This window comes from Bos indicus x Bos taurus, chromosome 20 (assembly GCF_003369695.1).
Source record: "Bos indicus x Bos taurus breed Angus x Brahman F1 hybrid chromosome 20, Bos_hybrid_MaternalHap_v2.0, whole genome shotgun sequence".
Classification (NCBI taxonomy): Eukaryota; Metazoa; Chordata; class Mammalia; order Artiodactyla; family Bovidae; genus Bos; species Bos indicus x Bos taurus.
Window position 1 is genome coordinate 14,303,286 of NC_040095.1, and position 26,787 is coordinate 14,330,072.

The following is a 26,787-nucleotide window of genomic DNA, read 5'->3' on the forward strand; positions in this document are numbered from 1 at the left end:
ATATGCCAGTTCAAAGGTGTGGGAGGAAAAGATAGGGATGTTTGGTGGCTACTAAAATCAGAGTTTCTTAAACTGAGGTTATCATCAGAATTACCCAGGAAACTTAAAATAGAGGCTTGGGAGTGGAGCACACATCTGTGGTTTTCAAAGCTCTTGGCTGATTCTGATATCAGGTAAGGCAGGGCCCACTGGTTTGTGGGCTACTGTGAATGAGGGGTAGCACTCAACTTAGGCAACACAGTGTTTCTGGGGGTGAGACTTCTAATCAGAAATAATGAGGTTTTGGAGATATATTTAGCCCAGTTTTCCAAAATTAGCCTTACTGTTGGGGATGACCTTAAGACTTGGGACTCAGCTGAAGGGATCTGGGAAGAGGACCAAAGTACCTACCTCCTGAGTGATTAGGAGGCAAAGGTTTGCAGGTCCCTAAGCCTAAAGGAAAGGAGTTTGGCTTAGGTCAAAGAACCATCAGTCTTTTGAGGTAAACTGTATGTCCAAATGAGGAAACCAAAGCTCAGAGCAATTAGGTGAATCATCTAAGGATTCCCAGCTAGTTGGTGGCAGAGGCAGAGTTTGACCTTTAGGCTGTTTGATTCCCAAATGTGAGTTCTTTTGATGTCAGATTTCATTTCCCTTTTCAGAGGCCATTTTAGTCCAAGAAGGGAGTTGAACATAAGTTGAAGAGTTGGGGTAGTGGAGGTGAGCAAAATTTAAGGAATGAATGATAGTGCTAAAAGACGCAAAGAGCGTTTATTTTGAAAACTCACAGTGGGGTTATTGTTTCAATTAGGTTCTCCATAGTGTGAGATTTTAGTATATCCATGATATCTTCAAATCAGCTTGAGTATTAGGTAGGGGCATAATAACCAAACCAGTGGAACCAAAGGATGCTTAGGTTCTAAATTTTAATAAACAACTATTCATACCTTTCCAGAATCACTTAAAAGGAAACTGGTATAACTTTGATAATATAGCCCTCATATTTTAGCAGTGTCTCTAAAGTGCTCACCGTCTTGGTTTGAGAAGGAAGTCAGCAATGACTTGGAAACCATGCCATACTTGTAACATGGGCTTGAGAGTCCAGAGCGGAGAGAGTAAAGCAAATGACAAAGCACCCTTTGGAGGATGAGGACAGAAATCCATGTAGGAAAATAATCACACCTTGGGGATCATGAAGGGTCTGTAAGTACTACCGATTACTCACCAGTTGTAAGATCTCCCAGCATTAATCCATCTTGGCAGTGGGAAGGATGTTACCAAATGTTTACATTGCCTGCTGGCTTCTTCCAAACTCCTGGCTGGAAAAAAAATGAGTGAATATTCACTCTGGATGATGGAATTGTTTCTTGTATAGAGTCTACCTCGAGGAGGTCCTTCAAACAAATAAACTGGGATTTGAAATTTTATTTTTTTGTTGACCACACTCCAACAAATTCTGAAGCATCTAAGTCGTATCCTGGAAGCAGTTTCCTTAAATTTAATGAGACTCATGTCAGGCCAATGACCACCAAGGTTATATTTTAGCCTTATATTTTAAATACTCTGGAAATGTCAAACTTGGCCCCATCATATTGGACGAGACAGAGGGAAAAAAAAAAAAAAAACTTGGTTCTTGAAGGTGCTGCAACATTTTTAGGTCACTGTTTACTTAACTTCCAGCACATAAGATGATTGGAAAAAAGTGCACTTGCAGAAAAACAAAATAAAAAATATTTTCCCCTCTATTTGTAGGAGATACTTTATTGAAAAGCAGTAAGGATAATGTGGGATAGAAGACAAGAGGAGCTGCATTCAGGTGCATGCAGGGGCTAGAAGAATTCTTTGGCTACTATGGATTTTGAAATGGCTAGCCCTTCTTCAGGTGATACTTGATGGGATTGTCAGGGGAAAAAAAAAAGCCCCGTTATTAACTAGCAAACCTCAGGAGACACTAAGTGTCTTGGATAAAGGAGAGAGAGACGTAAGTGTACCATTTTAGCATATTACTAACCCTTGTCAGCAGAGAGGAGGTTTTCTTTGAAGAGAGGCACTAAACACATTTTCACATTATACCTACAGAGAGGGTTCACCCGGGAGCCAAAGGCAGGTTGTCATCCAGGAACACAATATTCTCCCAGCTCAGCAGGTCATGAGGACCTCGTTCTTAAACCTGGGACTATTGCCAGCCTGTGGAGAGACACTTTGGCTACTCATATAGCTCACAGGCCTGGAAAGAGTGTCTTTCTTCCACATCTTACTGGGTGGCCATGAAATTGTAGGCCTGGTGAAAAACCATCTTCCTCAAAGTGCTGCAGATGGTTGGGGGCCAAAGACAGAGGGCTGTGGTCCCGAACGGTGATGCTGAGAAGCCTCTTTAGTTATCGTAGAGTCTCAACTTCCAGGCAGATCTATTTCTTGAACAAGCCATGGGCCTCTGCAGGTGAGATAGAACATCGGATGGCCCAAGTCATAAATTACTGTCTTGTCACTAAATCGGCTAGCTTGTGCCACAGGTTTTACAGGCAGACAAGTATTTGATGAGTATTCGTGATGGGAAAGTGAGGTGGTACAGGCTAAGTCATGTGGAACAGGCAGCACTTTTAGCTTCCACCTGTTAAATGCCTGGGCTCTGAAGGCCATTTTATCTCAGGGAGTATTTCAGACCCAGCATCTAAGATCAGAGTTAAAAAAAAAAAAAAGGGAGAGTCAGGATTAAGAGGTGGGAGGAGAGAGTTCCAAGAAGGTAGTGTTATAAACCCTGTGAAGTCAAGCCCCAACAAGGGTTCTCCTCCCAACCCCTAGTGTTGTTTGAACCAGTGAAAGAGACCAGGTTTGGTTCAGGAGCAAAGGCAAGCTGTCTTCTTTGATCAGAGGATGTAGAGGCAGATAGATGCTCAGGCTCTAGAGCACATGCCGTGGGATAAAAGAGGATCATTGGAAATGAATCTTCATTTTAACCTGTATCAGAAGGCAAGGGCTTTTTATATTCTGAAAGTTCCTAAGGGTTTTCTTTTGTAATCCTAGCTTGTCCAAATTCTCTCCCATTCCCCATGGTTGCAGATGAGATTTGAAAGTGGCAGGAGAATGCGAAGTGGGAAAGAATCACTACTCAAGTCAAAACTACTTGAGTTACATATGAGACCCTTGATTGTTCCCAAAGCATCATTCAAAGCACAATAAAAGTAAGTTTGACTTTTAATTGTTACACCTTAGGTAATGAAGGGCCCCTAATAAGGTTCTCCCAATTTATTCTTATTCCTATATCCTTGGGGAAAAGATTTCTGAGAGTGAGTTAAGCTTAAGGCAAATGAAGCCATAGTACCAGGGGGAAAAATCCACTAATATTTCTTGTAGCAGATTTAGTACAGCCAGAAAAGGATACCTAAGGGATTATATGTAGAGAACAAACACGGTAATCTTGATGTTATGATGGGGGACATTTCACTGATTAACTTTTTGAATAGTTTGCTATCTACTAACTTTGAAGTATTTCTTACAAAAAGATGGCTGTGGGAAGGTTATATTCAAACACACCTGGATAAATCACCCATTGTTTTGGTGAACTCAACTGTTTTTTCTATCTGATAAGTTACTCAGCCTTGGAGCACTAGAAATACTTACCGAGATCATTAATTATATTTCCCATCATGTACACATTGTGTTCGGGAAGGGCTGTCATGGCCACTGCTGTGAACTGAGAACAGACAAGCTGTCCCATTTGTCTTCTGCACTTCTAGCTTGATTGCATAGGTGTGCTTGGCTTTATGCAGTTTCTGTGAAACATTCTGCATATCATAGAACACAGTGAATTTACTTAGGCACGTATTACATAAAGGAAGGACTAAGGGATGTGAAATAATTTTAATCTACGTTTTACCATTTTAAATTTGCATTTCCAATAGATGCATTTCATTCTCTAGCTTTCTGCTTTAGGGCAGCATCTAAGTCTGATTTTCAGGAAACAGGCATCAGAAGTGTTGGGGAAGTTTGTTAAAAATCTAACAGAAAAAGCAACAGATGCTTGGGCTCCCACCCCAGATCAACAGACTTGTCATTTCAGAGGTCTGGGACATTGATTTTAACAAGCTTCCTGACCCTTCCACCTCCCCCATGGTGATTTGGAACGCATCAATATATTTATGGTCTCACATTCTGTGTTGTTTCTCTGGTGGGGGGAGGAGGAAGGAGAGAGAGATGGGAGGGGAGAGAGGGAGAGAGAAATTCTCGGTTTTGCTCCAAACCATGAACAGAGAGTAACCTCTGTTGACAGGAGGGTGGAGAAGGGGACGGCAGAGGATGAGATGGTTGGATGGCATCACCGATTCAATGGACATGGGTTTGAGCAAGCTCTGGCAGATGGTGAGGGACTGGGAGGCCTGGCGTGCTGCAGTCTGTGGGGTGGCAAAGAGTTGGGCACAATGACTGAACAACAACAACAAACCTCTGCTGATGGTTTCTTGCCTCCTGAAATGAACAAGGAAACAGTTGAAGAAATCCTGGGTGTTTTTGTAAAGGGCACGCGCTGGTGGGGTGGACTGATAAACCTGGGGCTGAAAACATTTGAAACTGCGAATTTTCAAAACCATGAATATTTGGAATTTTAAAAAATAAACAGGCGCACACTATCACAGTTACCATAGTTTGAATCCTAGTAATTTAGAATTTGTGACTCTTTAGAGATAAATATAAACTTGATTCTTGTCAAATAAGATATTTGCAATTTTTAAAAATCTGCAGAATATCCAAACCAAGAGTCAATGTTCCAAGGTTTCATAAATTAAGGATTTTAAAAGATATATAAATTCTTGAATTCAGCCATTAATTGTGCCTGTTAACAGGATTTTATAATGCTAACTAGGTAATATAGGTTATATTTTTTTCTCTTAATCTCATCTAATTTAGTCATACCTCTATAGATCTTAGTTTACATTATATACTGTATAAAGGCAAATTACATCAAAATATTGTCTTTTTTGGCTGAAGTTGGGTCTACCTAACAGTCTTAATCTAGCATTCTCAATCCTTGCATGAAATTGGATTTGAAAGGAAATCATTTAGGTGGCTCTAAAAGGAATAGGGAGCCTTGCATAAGAGTTGTGTTTGTGGTCTCCAACCAAGTTCCCTCTGCCTGTGGGCCCGGCTCTGGCCTCTGGGTGGAGGTGCGTGGGGGAGGTCTCTTGGGGATTCCGTCTTGGTTCACTACTGTGGCGAGGCTGACGGCAGCTGCTTTCCCAGGCCTGGAGGCTTCCAACCTTGGGGTGATGTGCAGTTTCACTCCCTTGTCTAGCCCATCATGACTTCCTGTTCTTTTTCTGTAATGTTTTTCAGATCCGCTCCTTCCTGTTTCTTTCCCCAGCCTGATTCTGGTCCAGGCTCTAATTACCTCACACACACCTGCACTCTACTCACATCCTCTTTCCTGTCTGCAACTTTTCCTCTCACCATATTTTTTTCTTCACATGGTTGTTAGAATCCTCTTCCTTAAGCATCCTTTCCATCACACGCCTCTCCCAGCAGCTCCCAGTTGCGTCAAATGCAAGCTCCAGTCCTCTATCATTGCCCAGACCATTATCTCCTTGACAGCTGGACCCCACTCCAGCCAAACAAATGTCCTGACACGATGTCTATACAATGCTACAACATCTGGTTAATTCAGTCAACTCTGTCAGATCTTCAGTTAATCATCTGGATGTTTTGTCTACAGGACGCCAAACATCTGGATTGACTGAAGAAATCTATGCTGATAGAGTTTTTTTTTTTAAACTGAATTGACCAGATGTTTTGGCATCATGTAGACACATCACTGTCTCCTGCATTTGTCCTAATGGCTTGTCTGCATAACGTTCTCTCCACCTGCAACATGACCTGTCTCCTCAATGCCATGTTCTCCCTTCCTTCCAAATTATGGTCAGAATTCCCTCCGCCACAAAGCAGTTCTAGACTAATCCCACTAAACTACAGTCTGTGTTCATTCTAGCACTCACTTCGTTCTTACACATATAACTCTTGTCAACTGAAGTCACTGTGTTGTGTCTTTCTTCTGGGCTGTTAGCCTCCTTTGGATTGTAACCCTATAGGTATTCGAGAGGTGTACTGTAAAGCAGTCTGGTTTGTATAGCAAGAGGCATGGTAGTCTAGTGACCAACTCAGAACTCTGGGTTCAGTCTTGTTTTAAATTTCAGCAAGCTGCTTTACTTCATGTGTGACCTGGACACATTGCTTAACTTTGCTAAGCTTCAAGTCTCCTCCTCATTTGTAAAATGGAGACAACAGTAGAGCCTATCTCATAGAGTTGTTTATAAGGACTAAAAGAGTTAATACAGATAAAGTACTTAGAAGAGTGTCTGGCATAAAGGAAGCATCCATTAAATGTTAGCTGTTATCATTATATGCTTTATAAAGCTTGGTTTTTGTGTTTATTCCTTCTTTTGACTGTGACAGGTAGGTAAGGCAGCTGATACTGTTCCCATGTGAGAGGAGAAAACTGATATTAAGAGGTTATATGGTTTTTCTGTTAAATCAGTTGCATGTCTGAAGCCTTATACACATTACACGTCTGGTTTCTACACATTACCTGTTGGGCCTCGGCTCCCTCCTGTCTCAGGAGTTAGAATATCACTTTCTATAAAGAGCAGGTACTCAAGGAAGCCATGTATGTTTTCCTACAGACCACAGGTCTCTCCAAATGCTCTTTGGATCTGTGCCCACCTGTGACAAAGTGTCTTATAGTAGAATGAGAAAAGGACAATGTAGTAAGTTTTCCTAAAGTTAAATTTCTTCAAATATTAGAGCTGTTTCTGAACTGAAGTTATAACCTTCCTTCATTTTTAGTATAAAAATGTCCTAACTTTCTGAAATGATGGTAATCCAGTTCAGTTCAGTTGCTCAGTCGTGTCCGACTCCTTGCGACCCCATGAATCGCAGCACGCCAGGCCTCCCTATCTATCACCAACTCCTGGAGTTCACCCAGACTCATGTCCATCGAGTCAGTGATGCCATTCAGCCATCTCATCCTCTGTCATCCCCTTCTCCTCCTGCCCTCAATCCCTCCCAGCATCAGAGTCTTTTCCAGTGAGTCAACTCTTCGCATGAGGTGGCCAAAGTACTGGAGTTTCAAGGCTATGGTGGTAATATTAAGTGATAAAATACAGATTAACACTATATAACATTGGTTGCTCACTCATGTCCAACTCGTTGCGACCCCATGGACTGTAGCCTGCCAGGCTGCTCTGTCCATGGGCTTCTCCAGGCAAGTATACTGGAATGTGTTGCCATTTCCTTCTCCAGGGCATCTTCCCAACCCAGGGACTGAATCTGGGTCTCCCACATTGCAGGTAGATTCTTTAGTGTCTGAGCCACCAGGGAAGCCTCAGTTCTATAATGGATCCTGTTTTGTTTTTTTTTTTTCTTTGGAGGGAGGGTTATTCATTCAACAAATATTAAGCGTCTGTCTTTGCTAGGCATGGTTCTAGGCACTGGATCAATAGTAAAACTGACCAAACTCCTTGTCCTCCTGGAGGGCATTCTATGGTGGGAGATTATGATAAACAACAATTAACATCTGTAAAGCTTAATTTCTCACCTGTAAAATGGTAACAAGAGTTCGTACTTCCTCCATAGGGTTGTTTGTAAGAGTTAAATAAATTAATAAGGAAGAGTGCTTAGGAGTTTGTAGTGCCATTGAATATAACTACAGTGGGAGGCGTAGAGAAACTGAGCATGCGGGGTGGGGTAGGTTGCAATTTTAAAGTTGAGTGGGTCACTGTAGACCATAATGAGAAAAGGGCCATTTGAGCAGACTTGAAGGAGATGTGGGACTTGGGTGTGGAGGACAAGAGGTCAGGCGGAGGAACTGGCTAGTGCACAGCACCCGAGAGGACGGCATCTGGCTCGTCTGATGCAGAACTGCACACACGGTGTGGTCAGTCCAGTGACGAGGAGGAGTGTACTAAGCAGGGAGTCAGAGACTGAGGGAGGGGACAGTGGTCCTCCAGAGCCTCGTAGGCCATTGTGAGGCTGTGGGTTTTACTGTGAGTGAAATGGGGAGCCGCTGACGGGTTTTGAGCAGAGAAGTGTAACAATATGACTTATGTTTAAAAGGGTTCACTTGGCTGCTGTGTTGTTAATAACTTGAGGGAAACAAGGGTGGAAGCAGGGAGACTGGTTATGGTGCTGTTATAGGTGTCCACACGAACGCTGATGGTCCCTTTGACCAGGGTTGGTAACAGTGGGAAGTGGTAAAAAAATGGTGAAATTCTGGGTATATGTCAACGGTTGAGCCAACAGATTATCATAACGGACTGGATACAGGGTGTGAGATGAAGACAGGAATCCAAACTATTTGGCCTGAGCAACTAGAAAAGTCTCACTGCCAATGGGGAAGATGGGGGAAAGTGCAGGAGAAGCAGATCCAGGGCAAGAAGGGCTCGGAGGTGCAGACGGGTTCAGCGTTGGACATGTTGACTTGATGACACATGAAATCCACAAGATGGACATTAGGAAACTTCTCTCCGAAATGGACCCACACCTCACATGCACAACTTTTCTAAATTAATTTAAAAATCACTAATTGAATTTCTTGGTTGCTTGGGAGATAGTACCCATTCTTAACTACTGTATTCATTTACACCAATAATATAATAAAAGTTTAGAGCAGAGATCACATTCCTCTTACCTAAATAAAATATTTCCTCAAAAATTGCAAATTAAAGAACAATTTACACACATAATACAAAAAAAAGGTAGTTCACAAATTTTAAATTTACTCATAAGCAGTGAGAACTAGCCATAGAATAGATACTACTTTAGTCATTTATTTTCTATACATGATGCCTTTCATTTCAAATATGTTTTCAATACATGATGCCCTTTGTTTCAAATATATTCTTATTGAAGCATTTGAATAACAAAGCTCCAATTATATTAATCAGAAAACAAATGAGAAAATCACATAAGAGTTTTCTGCTCTCAAAATTATCCTGATTATTAAAAAGTACTGGAACTGCAGCAATGATTATCATTTCTGGCATCATGGAATGAGAAAATAACAATTTTCTAAAAGATTAAGAACACCTTCTTTTTGACTGGTGCTGTGAAGAAAGCCTTCAGAAGATGTTCTTACTGATCAAGTAATGTGAATTAATATCATGATCTAACCTTAAAGGAATAATCCCCAGCAGATGTGGAAGAGAGAGACCAGATTCCTGTCTGCATTTCATTTAGAAGCTGGTGTTCTCTCCAGGTAGGATTCTCCAACCTTAGCCCAAAATATCTTCCAAAAAATTTAAATGATGAATTTCTACATTATCACTTACAGAAAATAATTCAAAGAAATGTAATTACATTTCCTTCTCCCTCCCCCTTTATTCTGTGAGATTTGGACTAAATTGAGGCAAAAAGATGAGCAGAGGGAAAAATAAATGTGAGCCAAGTGACTTCAGAAAACTCTCTCAGCAGATAACCTAAAGATGCAAACTCATCATGAAAAGCATAGGGTGCAGATGTTGCTACAGTTTAGAACTTCACCAAACTGTCTGAAGTAATCACATAAAAGAGAAATACCCCTGAAGACTGTCATCTTGGAAAAAAGGTTAAAAACCTTTGTGAGTTCTTTAGGGCCAGCTCAAGAGTTACTGTAGAAGTTCTTGTTTAGCAATGAAACAGAATGGGAAAAATAACCAGTTGTAGCCAAGAGCTACCTTTGGTGGCTTGAAATCAGCCACGGTGAGAGTATTTACACCACAGAAGTTGGCAAATGATGCAAATCAGGGCTTTGCTTGCCTTCTGTTTTTTATGGAGCCAGTTAAGCAGCGCACCATTGAAAACTGCCCAGGGATTAGCACAGCCCTTAGAACCTGTGACAAAGATGTTCGAGTATGGCTTTGCAAAGAAGATTTTGAGGAATAATGACTATTCTTTCCACAAGCATACTTCTTATGGGGACTTTTAATACTCGTCTTGTTAAGATTGTTTTATTTCTCTAGGAATTTGGATTTCATTGAATCCTTATTAGAAAGGATTTCTTTAAAATATGGCTCCTATTTCGCCTTAATTAAAAGCTAAAAGAACGGAGATAAAATATATATGGGACAGGAAACCCTCCTGGTTTCTAGGAAGCAGAAGTGGTATCGCAGGATAAACTGTAGTCACTGGAAAGGAGTCAAAGCCATAGAGACACCAGACCTCCCTTTTTTTTTTTTTTTTGTGAATGACGGTGTCAAAGAATGTAACCCCTCTTAACTTCTCTACACCCCGTATATACAAATTGCTTATACAGATACAACCCTCAATGGTAACTCACTTCACACATCCATTTTCTTTCTTGTTATCACCAAGATTAAACAGCATGTTGGGGCAATATTCTGCATTTATCTAACCTTTTCACTCAGGCCACAGTGATACAACAGCACAGGTTTATGTACCTCACACGTCAGATCCTATCAAGAGACTTGGTAGTGACAGTTGATAAGGACACCATAGTTTATTGAACTTGTTCTAAAAACAACAGCAGCAAACCACTTATCTCCTCACACTTTTTTAATGACCTTGTTTTATGGCGTCCCTGTTTTTAGAGGCAGCAGACGTATTACTGACTGTGTGGCCTCGGAGCATACAGAGAGCTGCAGGCATGTGATAATGTGCATTTTGCTATTATATCATTAAGAATTCTAGAGATCTGCATTTCTTCAATTACCTATTGAGAAAGGGGAGGTCTAGAGTGAATTTTAACTTTGACCTTGCCATAAGCTTTAACCAATGTGAAAAAAATGGCTTGTCAGGAAAATGAGGAAAAAAAAATTGCTGGGAGTTGCTTTTGTCTCTGCTCTCTACAATGTCCAGCATCACCAAAGACAGTGAACAAGAAGGCTACCAGACTTCACTGTTTCAGGATAACACATCCCTAGAGGATGCATATAGAGAAAAATAAGCCCAAATAAATGTAAAACTAGAATGAACTATAAAGGCTAATTTTCTTACATATTTTCTCTTTTTTCTTTGAATTCTTTTTTTTCTTTTTTTGCAATTTGCATGGCCCAAACAGACTCTCGAGAGTCCCTTGGACTGCAAGGCGATCCAACCAGTCCATTCTAAAGGAGATCAGTCCTGGGTGTTCTTTGGAAGGACTGATGCTAAAGCTGAAACTCCTGTACTTTGGCCACCTCATGTGAAGAGTTGACTCATTGGACAAGACCCTGATGCTGGGAGGGGCTGGGGGCAGGAGGAGAAGGGGACGACAGAGGATGAGATGGCAGGATGGCATCACCGACTCGATGGACGTGAGTCTGAGTGAACTCCGGGAGTTGGTGATGGACAGGGAAGCCTGGCGTGCTGTGATTCATGGGGTCTCAAAGAGTCGGACACGACTGAGCGACTGAACTGAACTGCACTGAAACATGTTCCTGTGACATTTCCAAAGATTTTGCTATAAGCACATTTAATATCATATATAACAGTTTAACCACGTTCTTAAGCTTTTCAAAATTGCTACTGCTATTATTTGGTTAAGTTCAAAGTCAGTTTTATTATCATGGTGAAATTCTGATTAGATTCTAATCTCTGTAGAATTTCAGATCTTTCTGCTCCTTGCAGTTAAAGCAACATACGGAGCACTCAGCCAACCTGTTTTAATTCTGTCATTCAGTTCTCTTTTTCAGTCTATAAATACTAGTCTTCCGGTTGCGCCCCAGAGACCTGAGGTTCCTTCTGTTTTGGAGACAAAACCACTGTTTTAGGTGGACACAGTCTTGGAGGAATGATAGAGAAAACCTATGGGGTACTTCAATACAAACAGATCTAGTGGTAATACTTTTCAACAGTAACCAACAGAGACTTCGTGAGCTGAGAAAAGAGCCTTTTGCTTTGTGAACCTCTGTAATACAACTGCTATTACAGTGATGAGGGAAAGACAGGGCACATTTCCAAACACTGGCTTATTTTTTGGTGACTTTGCATCTATTTCCCAGAAAACTTTTGTCATATCCCTCTCCTCTTTGAAACTTTGTCCTACTTCTGTGCAAAAAAGAAAGGGATTGTCCTTCTGTCTTCTCACCCCAGGTTCTAGATATGATCATAAAGAATAAATTATGAAATATTCCAGGCATACCAAAATGTATAGAGAAAAATATAGTGAGGATTGACTACCCAACATCTATCTATCTTAAGAAATCAAACATTACAAACCTAAGTGAATCTCCCTGTGTATTCCTTTTGCCTCCTTAGAGGTAAACACTATTTTTTTGTTTTTATACTTTTGCTACATGTGTACATCCATAAATAATATATAACCATGAGTTGCATATTTTACATTTTTATATGGGAGGTTTCCTTTTCCTCACATTATTTTTAAGAGAAACTAATACACAGAGGTCTGGTTTATTGATCTTTACTGCTTACAAAGTATTCCGCAGCATGGATATACAATAACTTAGTCTTTGGTTGATACTTCAATGTATATTTAGTACAGTTCCCTTGAGCAGTGTGTGAGAATTTCTTTAGGGGGCAGACCTAGATTTGCAATTTTGGATCACTGGATATGAACATTTTAAACTTCACTAGATATTGCTGGTCTCAAAGACTGGATCACCAGCAGTGAAGCTGGAAGGTTGTTTAACAAGCTCTCTATGATCCAAGTTTCACATTCAGTCTAGATGGAGGCAGTGGTGGTGGGTAGTATGGCAAGAATTTGCTTTTCTAACATGGCCAGAAGTGAGGCTGCTGCTGCTACACTTGTAGTGTCTGGGACTATGTTGTAGAGAAACTGCTGTCAAGAAAGCCTGCGTGTGTGTGCCAAGTTGCTTCAGTTGTCCGACTCTGGGCAGCCCCAAGGCCTGTAGCCTGCAAGGCTCCTCTGTGGAAAACCAGGCAAGAATACTGGAGTGGGTTGCCACGCCCTCCTCCGAGGGACCTTCCCGACCCAGGGATTCTGCCCGCATCTCTCTACATCTCCTGCTTTGGCAGGCACATTCTTTATCACTTCTGCCACCTGGTAGCTTCATAAAGAAAGCCTATTGGGTTCCACTTCAAAAGAGAGAACTGATGAGACACTATCTGAAAATATGTAGCTGGTAAGGTTTTATTAGGTAACTGAGCGTTAACCTGTGGTAATAATTTTGGCATTCAGATCCTAGAAGATATTGACTAAATAGATAATATAGAGTAAATAGCATGACCGATTGTCATAAAAGGCTAAATTCTTAATGAGTTCTGTTGCCAGGATGGGGCCTCTGTACATGCTCCTGCTGCTGCTGTGCTGAGAAGGGCAGGTGGATGGTGTCGGGCCATGGTCTGCAGTGAGCTTGGCTGGTATTACGTGGTGTGGTCGTGTCTGGACTGCATTAAGCCCAGGTACTGACCTAGATGCGGGTGTCAGCGTTCACTTAGGGGTTCCTGAAGACTTAAGGCAATGAAGTCTTACTGACTTGGCTATTTTTAGATATTTATATGCAAAACAAACCTACCAATCTTTATATTACATAATTTAACAATTATATTTCAAAGATAGCAGAATGCCAAGGAGGTTTCCCTTAAATATTCTTCCTGTAAAACTTTTATAAAAAAATCTTGAAAACAAAGGCTTCACAGATTTTAGGATAAAAAGATACAAACAGGCTTGCGTGGTCTGCAAATGGTTAATATGTAAACTGGAAGGAAAGTGATTTTATTTCAGATTTAGCAATACAAAAGGTCAATTAGAAAAAAGAAAAAAACATATACCAGTAGCCAAAAGCATTTGCTTACGTCATTCCACAATTTACATAAGAAGATAATTGCTTTTCAAAACCAGACAACAGGTTCGAAAATACTTCTTTTCACACCCTTAAGTGATGCTGTTGGGAACAATGGCTATTATAAGGCCATTTATTGTGGGCACATTTCCAGCGAGTTCTGGTTATCATTGCTCTCATTTTATCTTCTTTCTTTTTTCTCTCTCATCAGCTTTTTGCTTTCTTCCCTCCTCCTCTTATTCACTGGATTCCGAGGATCATAGATTTCAAATGTGTCTGAGTCTTGCATGCTTGCATCTTTCACTTTTCTGCTTTTATCCTCAAACTGAAGTACATGCGACATCCTAAAGTGGGAGAGAGATGGTTCACTGATTTTGGCATAAGAACTGAAAGAAGTTCTACACTACACTTGTCTTGGCATAATGAACCAAAAGGCTACAAAACATCAAGATGGGTTTATTGTTTACTGGTGCTTAAACCACATGGAAACCAACTTCTCAGAAAACACTTAAATTTGAAAAACATGTCTGGAGTTTGTTTTGTTGGTTTGTATTTCTAGTAGTGAGTCTCTGTGCTTCAGACTTCACTTGAGGTTCCTTCTCTAATGGGAGGTTAAGAGTTCTACCCAGAAGTCTTCCTTCAACTAAACTCAGAGAACATTCTGTCAGCTTCCTTTAAAGAGCACACTCACTGAGCCAGGGTGAGCCAGATTGCAAAGCAAAACCCTGACAGTAAACCAGCCCTATCTGATGTGTTTTGTTTGCAGTAGTTAAACGGGTCAAGTAGGGAATGTGCTCAGAAAACTGTTTAAATGGTGTTATGACTCCCTTTTCTGGGGAGATGCTGAGTTTTAAAAAAAATTTGTACAAAAAGAAACTGAGTTTTGGGCACAGATCCATGAATTAATTTCCTCCTCTTACTGTTGATTACAACAAATCTAACCACCCTGCTTCCCTACTTTATCAAATGCTTACTGGTCTTAAGGTATCAACATGTGCTTGAATCCTAAGTGGTCATAAGTTGGCCATGCTTAGCAGCACAGAACCGTGTAAGTGATTAGCTCTGCCCCCATTAGGAGGTGTTGGGAATAAATAGGGAAGTCCCAAACCAGATTCTAGGGCAGCTGAATAAATTTGGAAAGAAAAAAGTTCAGTGTTTTGATACATAAGTGAAACTACTAAGGCTTCTTTTTCTCAGTAGATATTTAAGCAATTTGTAAAATAGGCATACCCAGCACTTTTCTTTATCACAGCAGATATGGCTAAATTGCCTAAAGGATTAACACTCCCCACATGTCAGCTGTAACTTTCAGATGAAATCCAAATATTATAGTGATTTCTTTTTCCCTCTATAAGCAGACTGGGCGATAGGTACTAGCAGAAATTCCCACACCCTTTCTTCCTGCAGTACCACAAATGCAGGGTGAAGTTTACTTGTGTTAAGAATTCCCATGGATATACTTAGATTTTTGAAGAATTCTAAAAAGATTTTGTGAGCAAAATGAAACGTTACAATATTAGTGATACTACAATTGCAAAGAATTCAGTAGGGTTGACTGTCACGAGTTGACAAGCTATGTATTACCACCATTCACACCTCTTCTTTCCCAGAAAAGCTTATTAGAATGCAGTGAGTACAAGTGATATTATTATATGGATGACCTAGAGTCTAATTTTGGAGACGGCAATGGCACCCACTCCAGTACTCTTGCCTGGAAAATCCCATGGACGGAGGAGCCTGGTGGGCTGCAGTCCATGGGGTCGCTAAGAGTCGGACACGACTGAGCGACTTCACTTTCACTTTTCACTTTCATGTATTGGAGAAGGAAGTGGCAACCCACTCCAGTGTTCTTGCCTGGAGAGTCCCAGGGACAGAGGAGCCTTGTAGGAGGCCGTCTATGGGGTCACACAGAGTCGGACACGACTGAAGCGACTTAGCAGCAGCAGCAGCAGAATCTAATTTACTAACTGAAGTAAAGCACATTTGCATTTCTGTACTTTCATTAGATTTCATAACAGTGTCACACATGAGAACTGCTGGTTTTTTATACTTTCATGGCTTTAACCTTGGAAACAGCCTTATTTAGAAAGTGCATTATAGGATTATTGCTTATTAGATGGAATCCTCCGAGTATGATTTTCTTATGCTTTCAATGTTCTACACTCTTTAAGTATTAGCATCTGAGAATAAAACAATCCTCAACTCCTAGCAAAAGGCAATTAGCCATGGTAGCAAGGGACCATTAGAACCAGACTGAATCGATCAAACAGGATTTAATCAATTAATGATGGCCTGCGAAGGCCAAAATGATCAGTGGTAACTCATTTCAGTAAATATACCTCTGGAAAGCCAAAAAATCAGTGACAGCCTCATGATTTTGAAAGTTGGCCAGTCAGTGGCAGAACCACACCAGTGAACATGCTTCAGAAAGCCCGCCAATTAGTTACCTTAATAGTGGTGCTTCGGAGGTTGTGATCAACCCTGAGACCATCCCCAACCCCAAAACTCTGCATAAGGTTTGCAACCTCCTTTGCTCAGAGACTGTGCCTAAAAGCAAGCTCGCTCTTTAATATGCTTTTTTTCCCCAGATGCTGAGAGGTGGTCTTTCTCTTTTTCTTTGATGCTCCTTACAATCTATGCAGCATTCCCTACAGAGTGTGCTCTTCAGAAACTGTGAGTGAGACCACTGCTGAGGACTAGGGTTAGAAGTGTGGCCAGACTGTCCTGTTACAGGTCCTTGTCACACGCTGTGGGGAACCCAGACCCTAACACTATACTTCGGTAAGTGCGTAGCAGCTTTCCAAATGACTTGTGCTGAGGCTAAGCCCAAACCAGAAAATAGCTGGAATCATATTCCCTTTAAAACAATTTTATTCGATACTCCTATATTAATATAAGAATACAAACCCCACTATCCTAGTTAACTTAATACCTTTCTATATATACATTCTTCTATTTTAAAAATTAGTCCTTTCTCTGTCCCAAAAGACAGATTTTTTTTTTTTTTTGTATTATGTACTTCTAGTAGGGGTTGTCCATGTTTCAAAAATGACTTTATCAGAATTTGTCAAGTAAAACCATTACAAGGCACCCTCCTTTCTATGTCATGAGAGAATCTTACAACTACTGAATTTAGTTGGCTTTGGTGTTAAGAAATAAAATCTAGACATGTGAATAATACCACAAGAGTCCACAAAAAGAAACAGGTTTTCCTACAAATCTGAAAAAACAGAAAGCTGTAAATTAAAGTAGCTGTCATTTTCAACTGTTTGTTTCATACACGACTGCACTAAACAAGTCCAACATTTTGATTAATAACAAACCTAAACCCAGAGGAAAGAAGGGGCTATCAGCTTACAAACTACTTCAGCTTTAATATTACACTATTTAGCATGGCTGGTTACTCAGCAATAATATTTAATCTTTAATTGAAATAAAAACATAATCAAAATGCTTCTCCCATTTATCTTTCAACATGCTTTGGTCACTTCATTTTAAAAAGCAAAACAAAACAATTATTATGATTTTCAGCATAATAAACTCCTGACCTGTGTGCCTTCATAAATCACAGACTGCATGAATTGAAAGCATGCCCACATTTTACAGTCTCCTATGAGAATACACACGCAGACTTATTATACAGACTTAATTCAAGTACATAAGGTCTGGTAGTTTATAGCCCTGTATGTACTAATAACTCAATACTATCCACTCTGTGGCTGCTCATAGAATTGGCCAACAAGAGCAGTGAAGTTTTTGGAATTACACACATCATTTACATATGAAAATTTTAGAGCTTGTTCAGCTGAAGGCAAAGACAAATATTTAGTTCTCATTAATTAAAAATTTTACATAAGATCAGATTCTCAAGGAAGAACATTGATTTTAGTGTTATGGAAATGTGGAGGCTTTCCATTTCTACAGAGGCTGCGTCTGACAGGTGTACGGTCAGGCCCTTCCAGATGGTGGTTCTCTTGCTTTCCATACAGTCCCTGCTTTACCACACGACCCATCTTCCCGCTCAGCCCCAGAGCCTCAACAGTAACCACAGCATGTGTGCCCCCCGTCCCAGGTAGTGACTACTCTAGTGCTGAGAGCAGAACCACTCCACCAAGCGAGGCTATCAAAGGGCAGCATCTTGCCCCCTTGGCGACTGTTACCTGAGGGGCTGGCAGAGACTTGCTCCTCTGCTGGTTCTCCTATTAACTGGTGAGCCAGTCTGACATCAATTTCCCCCATAAATGGTAACCTCCTTCTCCGCCTTGGTAGCTAAGACTCTGCTGCCTCCTGCCTGCCATCTGCCTGTGGGGTAGGGTGTCGCTCCACGACCTTGTGCTTGACTGGTAAGATTCCCTATACAGTACATCTTGGGTGACTTTGTCACTGTTCCGGGTTCTTTGGTCTCACAGGTGGGCAGCTAAAAAGCTCACAGGCCAGTGGGGTACAGCCCACAAACAGGTAAGTTTATTTTTCTTTTTTGTATGAGACTGTGTGGAATTATAAACATAAGTAAGCAAGTGATTCTTCAAAAGGGACCTGGACCCTGACCAAACTGACATCTGTTTTTAAAACCTCTTATATAATTGTGAACTAGATTAAGATGTGACAGCAGTTCATATTCATTGGGAAAACAAGAGAGGTCCTTATTCCCAGACATAGAGTAAGTAGTATTACAATACAGAATTCCAATATTCATAACTCATTTCTGACTGAAATGCATTTATGTTTAATATAATGTAAACAGCTATCTTTTTCATCAGCAATTCTATAAACCACTCTTTCCCATTACCAAGTCTCCCTAACATAGGAAATTACCAGCCTACCCTGAGATTGTTGTAGGTGTCTGTACTATTTCTCCTTTTTATAAGCTCCCAAGGTTCTAAAATAATCTTTCTTATGTTGTTTAGTCACTAAGTCATGTCCACCTTTTTTGTGGCCCCATGGACTATATAGCCTGCCAGGCTCCTCTGTCCATGGGATTTCCCAGGCAAGAATACTGGAGTGGGTTGCCATTTCCTTCTCCAGGGGGTCTTCCCAATCTAGGGATCCAACCCATGTCTCCTGCATTGCAGGCAGATTCTTTACTGTTGAACCACCAGTGAAGCCCTAATCTTTCTTATACATTTTCTTTATAGCATATCCTTTGACCAGAAACTATCAGCTATTGGATTCCACTGAAATACCTTAGCCTGACCTTAAAACCCTTTGACAAGGACCTTAAAACCCTTCGTATCTCACCAACTTTATTTTGTTTCTTTCATCAACTTTCCCCATTTCGTAACTGCCCACTCACTGGAGTTTGAATATCAGTTATTTCAGACAGTTTGTCTTTTCACAGCTAACTTCTCTCTCTGTGCTGGGAATCAAAGCCTTCAGATCCTCTGTACTGGCTAGGCCCTCTGGCTGGAACTGGCTGGTTTGCTAAACTAACACTTAACCTCCTTTCATGTTTTTTATTTCTATGATAAACTTCTAAATGTCTAACAGGTTCTGTAGAAAGTCTGGGGCTCCGCACAGGCCCACCTTTTCATGACCTCTCATAGCTCAGCTCACATTGATGGCTGCTTTTCCACTGCTCTCAGATCAGTGATGGCTCGTTTTTTTCCATGCAGACTGTGGTGGGAGCGTGTCTCACGTTCTTTCCCATTTCCTATGGTACGGTACCTAATGTAGGTACCTGTAGAACTAGACAGGATTTCTTTTAAAACAGTGTTCCTCAAAGTCTAATCCCAGAGTTCTGCAACAAACATAGGTTGTACATTACAATCACTTGGGTAGTTTTAAAACTATCAGTGCCAGGCCTCAGCATCCCAGGACGAGGCCTCAGCCTCAGTAATCTAAAATTTTTTTTCCTGGTGATTTAAAAATACAGCCGAAGTTAAGACCACAGCATTAAGGTTAAGAACCTTTACATGTTCAGACTGACTGAGTTCATCACCATTTGTTCTGGTCCCTTCAGAGAACATTAAGAACAGCTGGTTCCTGATGACAAACTACTCACATACTTAAAGAATCTTAAGTGACTTCTGAGCCTATTTTAACTGAATAATCTCAAGTGTATCATCCATTTCTTAAATATAGTCTGAGGGAAAGGCAAGGAGCTACACTGAATTATTCATTCAACAAACACTGGAGCCTTTTTATGTGTGAGACCTAGTGTCAGACACTAGGGAAATAAAGCCGAACATGACCCAGGCTCTGCTGTCCTGAAGTGAGCAGCCTGTTAGGGGAGATGAACATACTGGCACCAGAACAAATGTACGTTTTAGAACTGTTTGCAGAGTGTGAGGCACCAGTAAGAAGAGCATCCTCTTACATAGCGGTCTATGAAGAGCTTTCATGTGTCTGGTATTATCTTCACAATAACTATATGGGGTAGGTGGGAAATATGTTATTCACCCAATTTAACAGGCAACCTGAGAGATCTGTGGTCAAGAAACTTGTAGCTGATAAGTAGTTGACAGGATGCTTGATTGAATGTCTTTAGAGGTAACAAACGTTCATCTTGTGAAGAAGTATTTAACTTGAGGAATAAATCAAAAGTTAATTCAGTGCTAAATCTAGTGAACAGGATAAAAAAAAACTCAGATCAAGTAGTGCTTATTTCAGAATACAACACTTTGAAAAAAGGCAGCTATGCAGGATAGAGGGGAGGGCTGGGCTCCGCGGCGGGTCCTGAGCAGCCAGGACGACAGGAGCAGGGCCTGACCGCGCAGGTCCTCGATGCCTCTACGCTTAGTTTCAACACCAGGCTGAAGTGGTTTGCCGTATGCTTCGTCAGTGGCATCTTCTTCTCCATCCTTGGAACTGGATTGCTGTGGCTCCCTGGAGGCATAAAGCTTTTTGCAGTGTTTTATACTTTTGGAAATACTGCTGCATTAGCCAGTACATGCTTTTAATGGGACCCGTGAAACAACTGAAGAAAATGTTTGAGTCAGCGAGACTGCTTGCAACAGTTATCATGCTTTTGCGTTTCGTGCTCACCCTGCGCGCTGCTCTTCAGTGGCACAAGAAGGGGCTGGCCGTATAACTTTGCATTTTGCAGTTCCTGTCAATGACCTGGTATATGTCGTACATCTCATGTACAAGGGATGCAGTAATTAAGTGCTGTTCTTCTCTCCTGAGCTGAAAGCTGTTTGAAAAGAAGGAAACTGTTTGAAAAGACCTTTTGAAAGCTCATGTTCTGTTTTTGGTACGGTGTCCTTTTCCTGATACAGTGATCACTCCAGAACAACTGCACTGACCATCTAAGACCATTTTGTATACTGATAAAACTACGTACCCATTAAACTGTTAAATGCTTGTGACAGTAAATTCATTATGTGCCATTAATATGCTCTGTCAGAGACGAGGAGATTTTAATCATTGCCAAGGGTAAATGATTTTTAGCCAGTTTTAAAATCTTTTTTCTAAACAGCATTTGAGATGTGAATATTTAAGGATAAACCTACGCTGCAAGATATATTCAGCTTTTTTGGTGGTTTTTAAGGGTCTACATTTTGAAAATATCTTTTTAACATAAAAACTTTAAATGTGAAAGCTTTTACTTTAAGCTAAACTGCTTTATTGTATGTAATAAAAAATAATATATAAATCTTCATAATTTTGAAATAAACCCACACTTGGAAAAAATAAAAAAGAAAAAAGAAAAGGCAGCTATGAAGAGCCAAGAACGATAATATGTGCAGCTCCCAGGCTGGCCTTTAATGCCATTAGAAAAGAGGTTCCCAAAATGTCTTGGGCCATATGAGAGCCTCTTTGGGAAAAGGGACTTCTCTGTGAGGTGAACATTTGCTTTTTTTTTTTTTTTTAAGGGGGCAGTTAATTTTCACTGGAAGTTTTTATGCCTTTATTGCCTTTTCTCACTCTTCTCTGAAATTAGTCCCAATTTCTCCATAATCCTCCTAAAATGAGGACCTCCATTGGGCTGGAGGTCCAAGAGGAGCAAGAGCCAGGGGCCCCGGCTGACCTGAGACAGTGGATGTCTGCAGTGCCACAGGCCCCGGTTGACCCTGAGAGAGTGGATGTCTGCAGTGCCACAGGCCCCGGCTGACCCTGAGACAGTGGATGTCTGCAGTGCCACAGGCCCCGGTTGACCCTGAGAGAGTGGATGTCTGCAGTGCCACAGGCCCCGGTTGACCCTGAGACAGTGGATGTCTGCAGTGCCACAGGCCCCGGCTGACCCTGACCCTGAGAGAGTGGATGTCTGCAGTGCCACAGGCCCCGGCTGACCCTGACCCTGAGAGAGTGGATGTCTGCAGTGCCACAGGCCCCGGCTGACCCTGAGAGAGTGGATGTCTGCAGTGCCACAGGCCCCGGCTGACCCTGAGAGAGTGGATGTCTGCAGTGCCACAGGCCCCGGCTGACCTGAGACAGTGGATGTCTGCAGTGCCACAGGCCCCGGCTGACCCTGAGAGAGTGGATGTCTGCAGTGCCACAGGCCCCGGCTGACCCTGTAGGGCGGACGTCTGGCAGTCTCCTCTCAGCCATCCAAATTACTAAGGAGTGCCCTGTGGTTGATGATATCCGGGAGGTCTTTTCTATTATATACATATTTTTCAAAAATCAGATTTAATCACGAAAACTGCCCTGTTCCCACTGTCTAAGCAATAAAACCCAAATTTCTTATGTAGCCTCGATGACCCAGCTTTTGTTCCTCTCTAAGCTACTATGTCATCTTCACATCTTATGCTCCAGACATCCCGAATTACTTGCTGTTCCTCTGTAGAACCTGCTCTCCTGCCTCCTTGCCACCTCTGTATGGTGATATACTTCTCTCCCTGCTTCAACTGAGGTATCATCCCTCTGAGAACCAGTCCATGATTCCTCTCCTGCTCTTTTTCAGGAGGGTTAAGGTCCTCTTCCGAACCTATCTTTAGTTCAGCCTCCCTCACTAGACTGAAGATAGCTCTGTTTTATTGACTTCTGTACCAGCACAGTCACCAAGGCTTCACAAGAAGGATGCCCTCAATAAATGCTAAATAAACACATGTTTCTGGATAGCCAGTAACCCAAAAACCTGGCTTTATTCACCTTTCTCCTTGAGTATTAAAAGGTAATTCCAAATTTTTTAGCAATTACAGTTGACCCTTGAACAGCATAGGTTTGAAATGCACAGTCCACTTATATGCCGATTTTTTGCAGATACTTTAGCACTATCTGATCTGTAGTTGGCTGATTGTGCAGATATGGAGCCACTTATTTAGAGGAACCAGGTATGTGGAGAGGCAACTACAAATTATAAGTGGATTTTCAACTGCACGAAGGGTGGGTGCCTTAAACCTCCACATTGCTCAAGTGTTAACTGAATGTTTGTAAGCCTTTCACTTTTCCAGATTAAGTAACAGTTTCAGAAGGATAGGTATTAACCCTTCTTTAAATGTTTGATGGAATTCACCTGTGAAGCCATCGGGTCCTGGACTTTTATTGGGAGTTTTAAAACCACAGACTCAATTTCAGTGCCTGTAATGTGGTCTGTTCATATTCTATCTCTTCCTGGTTTAATCTTGGGAGATTGTACCTTTCTAAGAATTCGCCCATTTCTTCTAGATTGTCTATTTTATTTGCATATAGTTGGTTGTAGCAGTCATTTATGGTCCTTTGTACTACTTTGGCGGCAGTTATAACTTTTTTTCATTTCTAGTTTTGTTCATATGGTCCCTCTCCCTTTTTTTCTTGATGAGTCCGCTAAAGGTTTATCAATTTTATCTTTTCAAAGAACTGATTTTTAGTTTTGTAAATCCTTCTATTTTTTTAAGTTTCTACTTATTTCTGCTCTGATCTTTATGATTTATTTCCTTCTACTAACTTTGGGTCTCATTTGTTCTTTTTCTCCTTGCTTTAGGTGTGAGTTTAGGCTGGTTGTTTGGGATTTTTCTTTGGTTTCTAAGGTAAGTTTGTGTTGCTATAAACTTCACTCTTACAACTGCTGTTGCTGCATCCCATAGGTTTTGGATCATCATGTTTCCATTTTCATTTGTCTCCAGATATTTTTGATTTCCTCTTTGATTTCTTCAGTGCTCCATTGGTTGTTTAATAGGATATTGCTTAGCTTCCACATTTGCATTTTTTTGCAGTTATTTCCTTATATAGTCAATTTTTAATCTCATAGCATTGTAGTTGGAAAAGCTGCTTTATGATTTCAAGTTTCTTAAATTTTGACAATTTCCAGGGATACTGGTTGGATGTTTTGTAGGATGCCCCATCACTGAAATTTGCCTGATTCGTCTCATGAGAAGACTGGGCTTTGAGTTACTGGGATAAAGACCAAGTAAAGTGCAATTATCATTACATCGTATCAAGGGTACATACTATCAACATGATTTACAATGCTGATGCTGACCATGACCACATGGCTGAGGTAGTACTTGTCAATGTCCCCACTGGAATCTTTCTTATTTTCCTGCTTTCCATGTTGAGTTCTTTGGAAGCAAGTTCACTATATGCAGTCCACACCAAGGAGTGAAGAGTTACACTCACCTACTCTTTTTATTAAAATTTTTGTTTTCTAACTTGTTATTTCAGAAAACAGTTGATTTTTGTGTATTTATTTTATATCTGGTAATAATACTGATTGCTTAGGACTGCTGGTAGATAGCTTTGGATTTTCTTAGATCTGCAAGTAACTTGTTTTCCTCCATTTCGTTTTATAGATAAGCAACTGAAGAAAAGCTATTGAGATTATTTACCAACTGAAGCCTGATTTCCAGTTCATGCCTAGAAATCTGTCTCATTATGTCCAATACTTTTACAGGTACTTTTGCTTCTATAACAAAAATAAAGACTAAAATAACTTGTTGAGGATTTAGGTAACTATGCTAACAAACATTTGGTACTTATTACAACTTTAAGAAAGTACAAGTAGTATAAAAATTGCAAACTTTTAGATTTGCATCAAATGAATTAAAACTAGTTATATAAGGAATAATGAAATTATCAACCACAGATATCACAAATCTTTTTCTTTGAGTCTCAGTTCATTTTAGACACTTAAAAATATAACAGGCATTTTTGTTTAAATATTGACATTTTCTCATGATTCTCAGTCAGTTCAGTTCAGTCACTCAGTCTGAAATAACAAGTTAGAAAACAAAAATTTTAATAAAAAGAGTAGGGAAGTAAACTTCACTCCTTGGTGTGGACTGCATATAGTGAATTTGCTTCCAAAGGATTCAACATGGAAAGCAGGGGGAAAAAAAATGATTAACTTTGCAGTGAAGAAATCTGACACAACTTTGTGACTTTGTGACCCCATGGACTGCAGCAGGCCAGGCTTCCCTGTCCATCACCAACTCCTGGAGCTTGGTCAAACTCATGTCTATCGAGTCAGTGATGCCATCCAATCATCTCATCCTCTGTCGTCCCCTTCTCCTCCTGCCTTCAATCTTTCCCAGCATCAGGGTCTTTTCCAGTGAGTCATTTCTTCCCATCGGGTGGCCAAAGTATTGGAGTTTCAGCTTCAACATCAGTCCTTCCAATGAACGCCCAGGACTGATCTCCTTTAGGATGGACTGGTTGGATCTCCTTGCAGTCCAAGGGACTCTCAAGAGTCTTCTCCAACACCATAGTTCAAAAGCATCAATTCTTCGGCACTCGGTTTCTTTATAGTCCAACTCTCACATCCATACATGCTGGTGCTGCTAAATCGCTTCAGTCGTGCCCGACTCTGTGTGACCCCATTGATGGCATGACTACTGAAAAAACCATAGCTTTGACTAGATGGACCTTTGTTGGCCAAGACCAAGATGTAAAGTGCAATTATCATTACATCATATCAAGAGTACATATGATCAACATGATTTCTAGAATAAATTTAAAAACATTAATTGAATAATACCAATTAGATGATTTCATTTCTGCATTTTAACTCCAAAATGTAAAATTAAAGTTAAAACCTTATGAATTTTTTATTTTTAGGATTTAGTGCCATCACTAGTTACAAACAACTTATGGCTTTCATTTTCACAAATGTTCAAAGCTTCTATAGGGATTAAGAAGTTAAAGGGTTAAAAAGTACTAGTTTTTAAAATATCTTTTTTTCAGTATGAAGTATATAGAGATCATAGTAATTCATAGGAAGAGACAGACAAAACATAAATGAGTCCAAAGACCAAAGTATGTATGTTTAAAAAGAATTCCTGGAAAATGAGGTCACTAGCATTCTTTATGAACAGCAGAGCAGGATGGCACAAGTCAGATGCCTGAGAAACAGAAAAGACTAAAAAGCAAGAAAACAAGGAGGAAAAAAATGTAAGAAAACTCAAAGAGGGATAGAGAAACAGTGACTAAAGGAAGCATAGAAAAATGCAGATAGAAATGTCCAAAACCTAAGAGTTTTGGAAACTGCCATAGGAGGAAAAACAGGAATAAGCAAAATACAGTAAAACAGAACACTAGGTAAACCAAGCAAGAGGAAGACAGGCGCTGGCCTTTGAAAAAGAAAACAAGGGGGAAAGCCAGTGGGTTTTCTTTTGCTGTTCATTGTTCACATGGGAAAACTTCCTTTGTTCTGAGTTTTGAATGAATATTAGTATTTCTCCTTTAGTTTAGAATTCTGAAAAGCTGACTTTAAAAATGTATTTTTCCTTTAGTTGAAAAAGAGAAATTCCACAATATTATAGAGTGTCTTTAATAAATACTGCATATTGTTGAGGCAAATATAAAATATGTAACTTTTAAAATATATTCAGCAACATGGGAATGCAGTTTCTTGGCTTTCTGGACTATCTAGCATGCTTTACACTCAATAGGACACAGGTGGAAAGACTTAAGAGGCTTTCCAGAATAAACCTGTAATATGTATTTTTACACTTGCCATGAGATTTGACCAACTGCTCAGGCAGTAATTTTAAAAAAATTATTTAATTGTAGGGTAATTGCTTTACAATATTGTGTTGGCTTCTGCCATACATCAACACGAAACAGCCACAGGTATACACACGTCCCTTCCTCTTGAATCTCCTTCCCACCCCATTCCACGCCTCTAGGTTGTCACAGAGCATCGGATTTGAGCTTCAGCATCATAGAGCAAATTTCCACTGGCTCTAATTTTTATCTATACATGTGATAATGTGTATGTTTCAAT

General features: G+C 40.5%; 1 protein-coding gene and 1 pseudogene across 1 annotated transcript in view; one reads left to right on the plus strand and one right to left on the minus strand.

Annotated features, from left to right (window-relative positions):
• Positions 1–12,345: 12,345 nt before the first annotated feature.
• The window catches only part of CWC27 (CWC27 spliceosome associated protein homolog), a 260,233-nt gene continuing 245,791 nt past the window's right edge, over positions 12,346–26,787 (minus strand). The window contains 1 exon segment of the mRNA XM_027520263.1: positions 12,346–14,047. Coding sequence (XP_027376064.1) covers positions 13,885–14,047 — 163 coding nt within the window. The 3' untranslated portion in view covers positions 12,346–13,884.
• On the plus strand, positions 15,991–21,035 carry LOC113878825 (annotated as a pseudogene).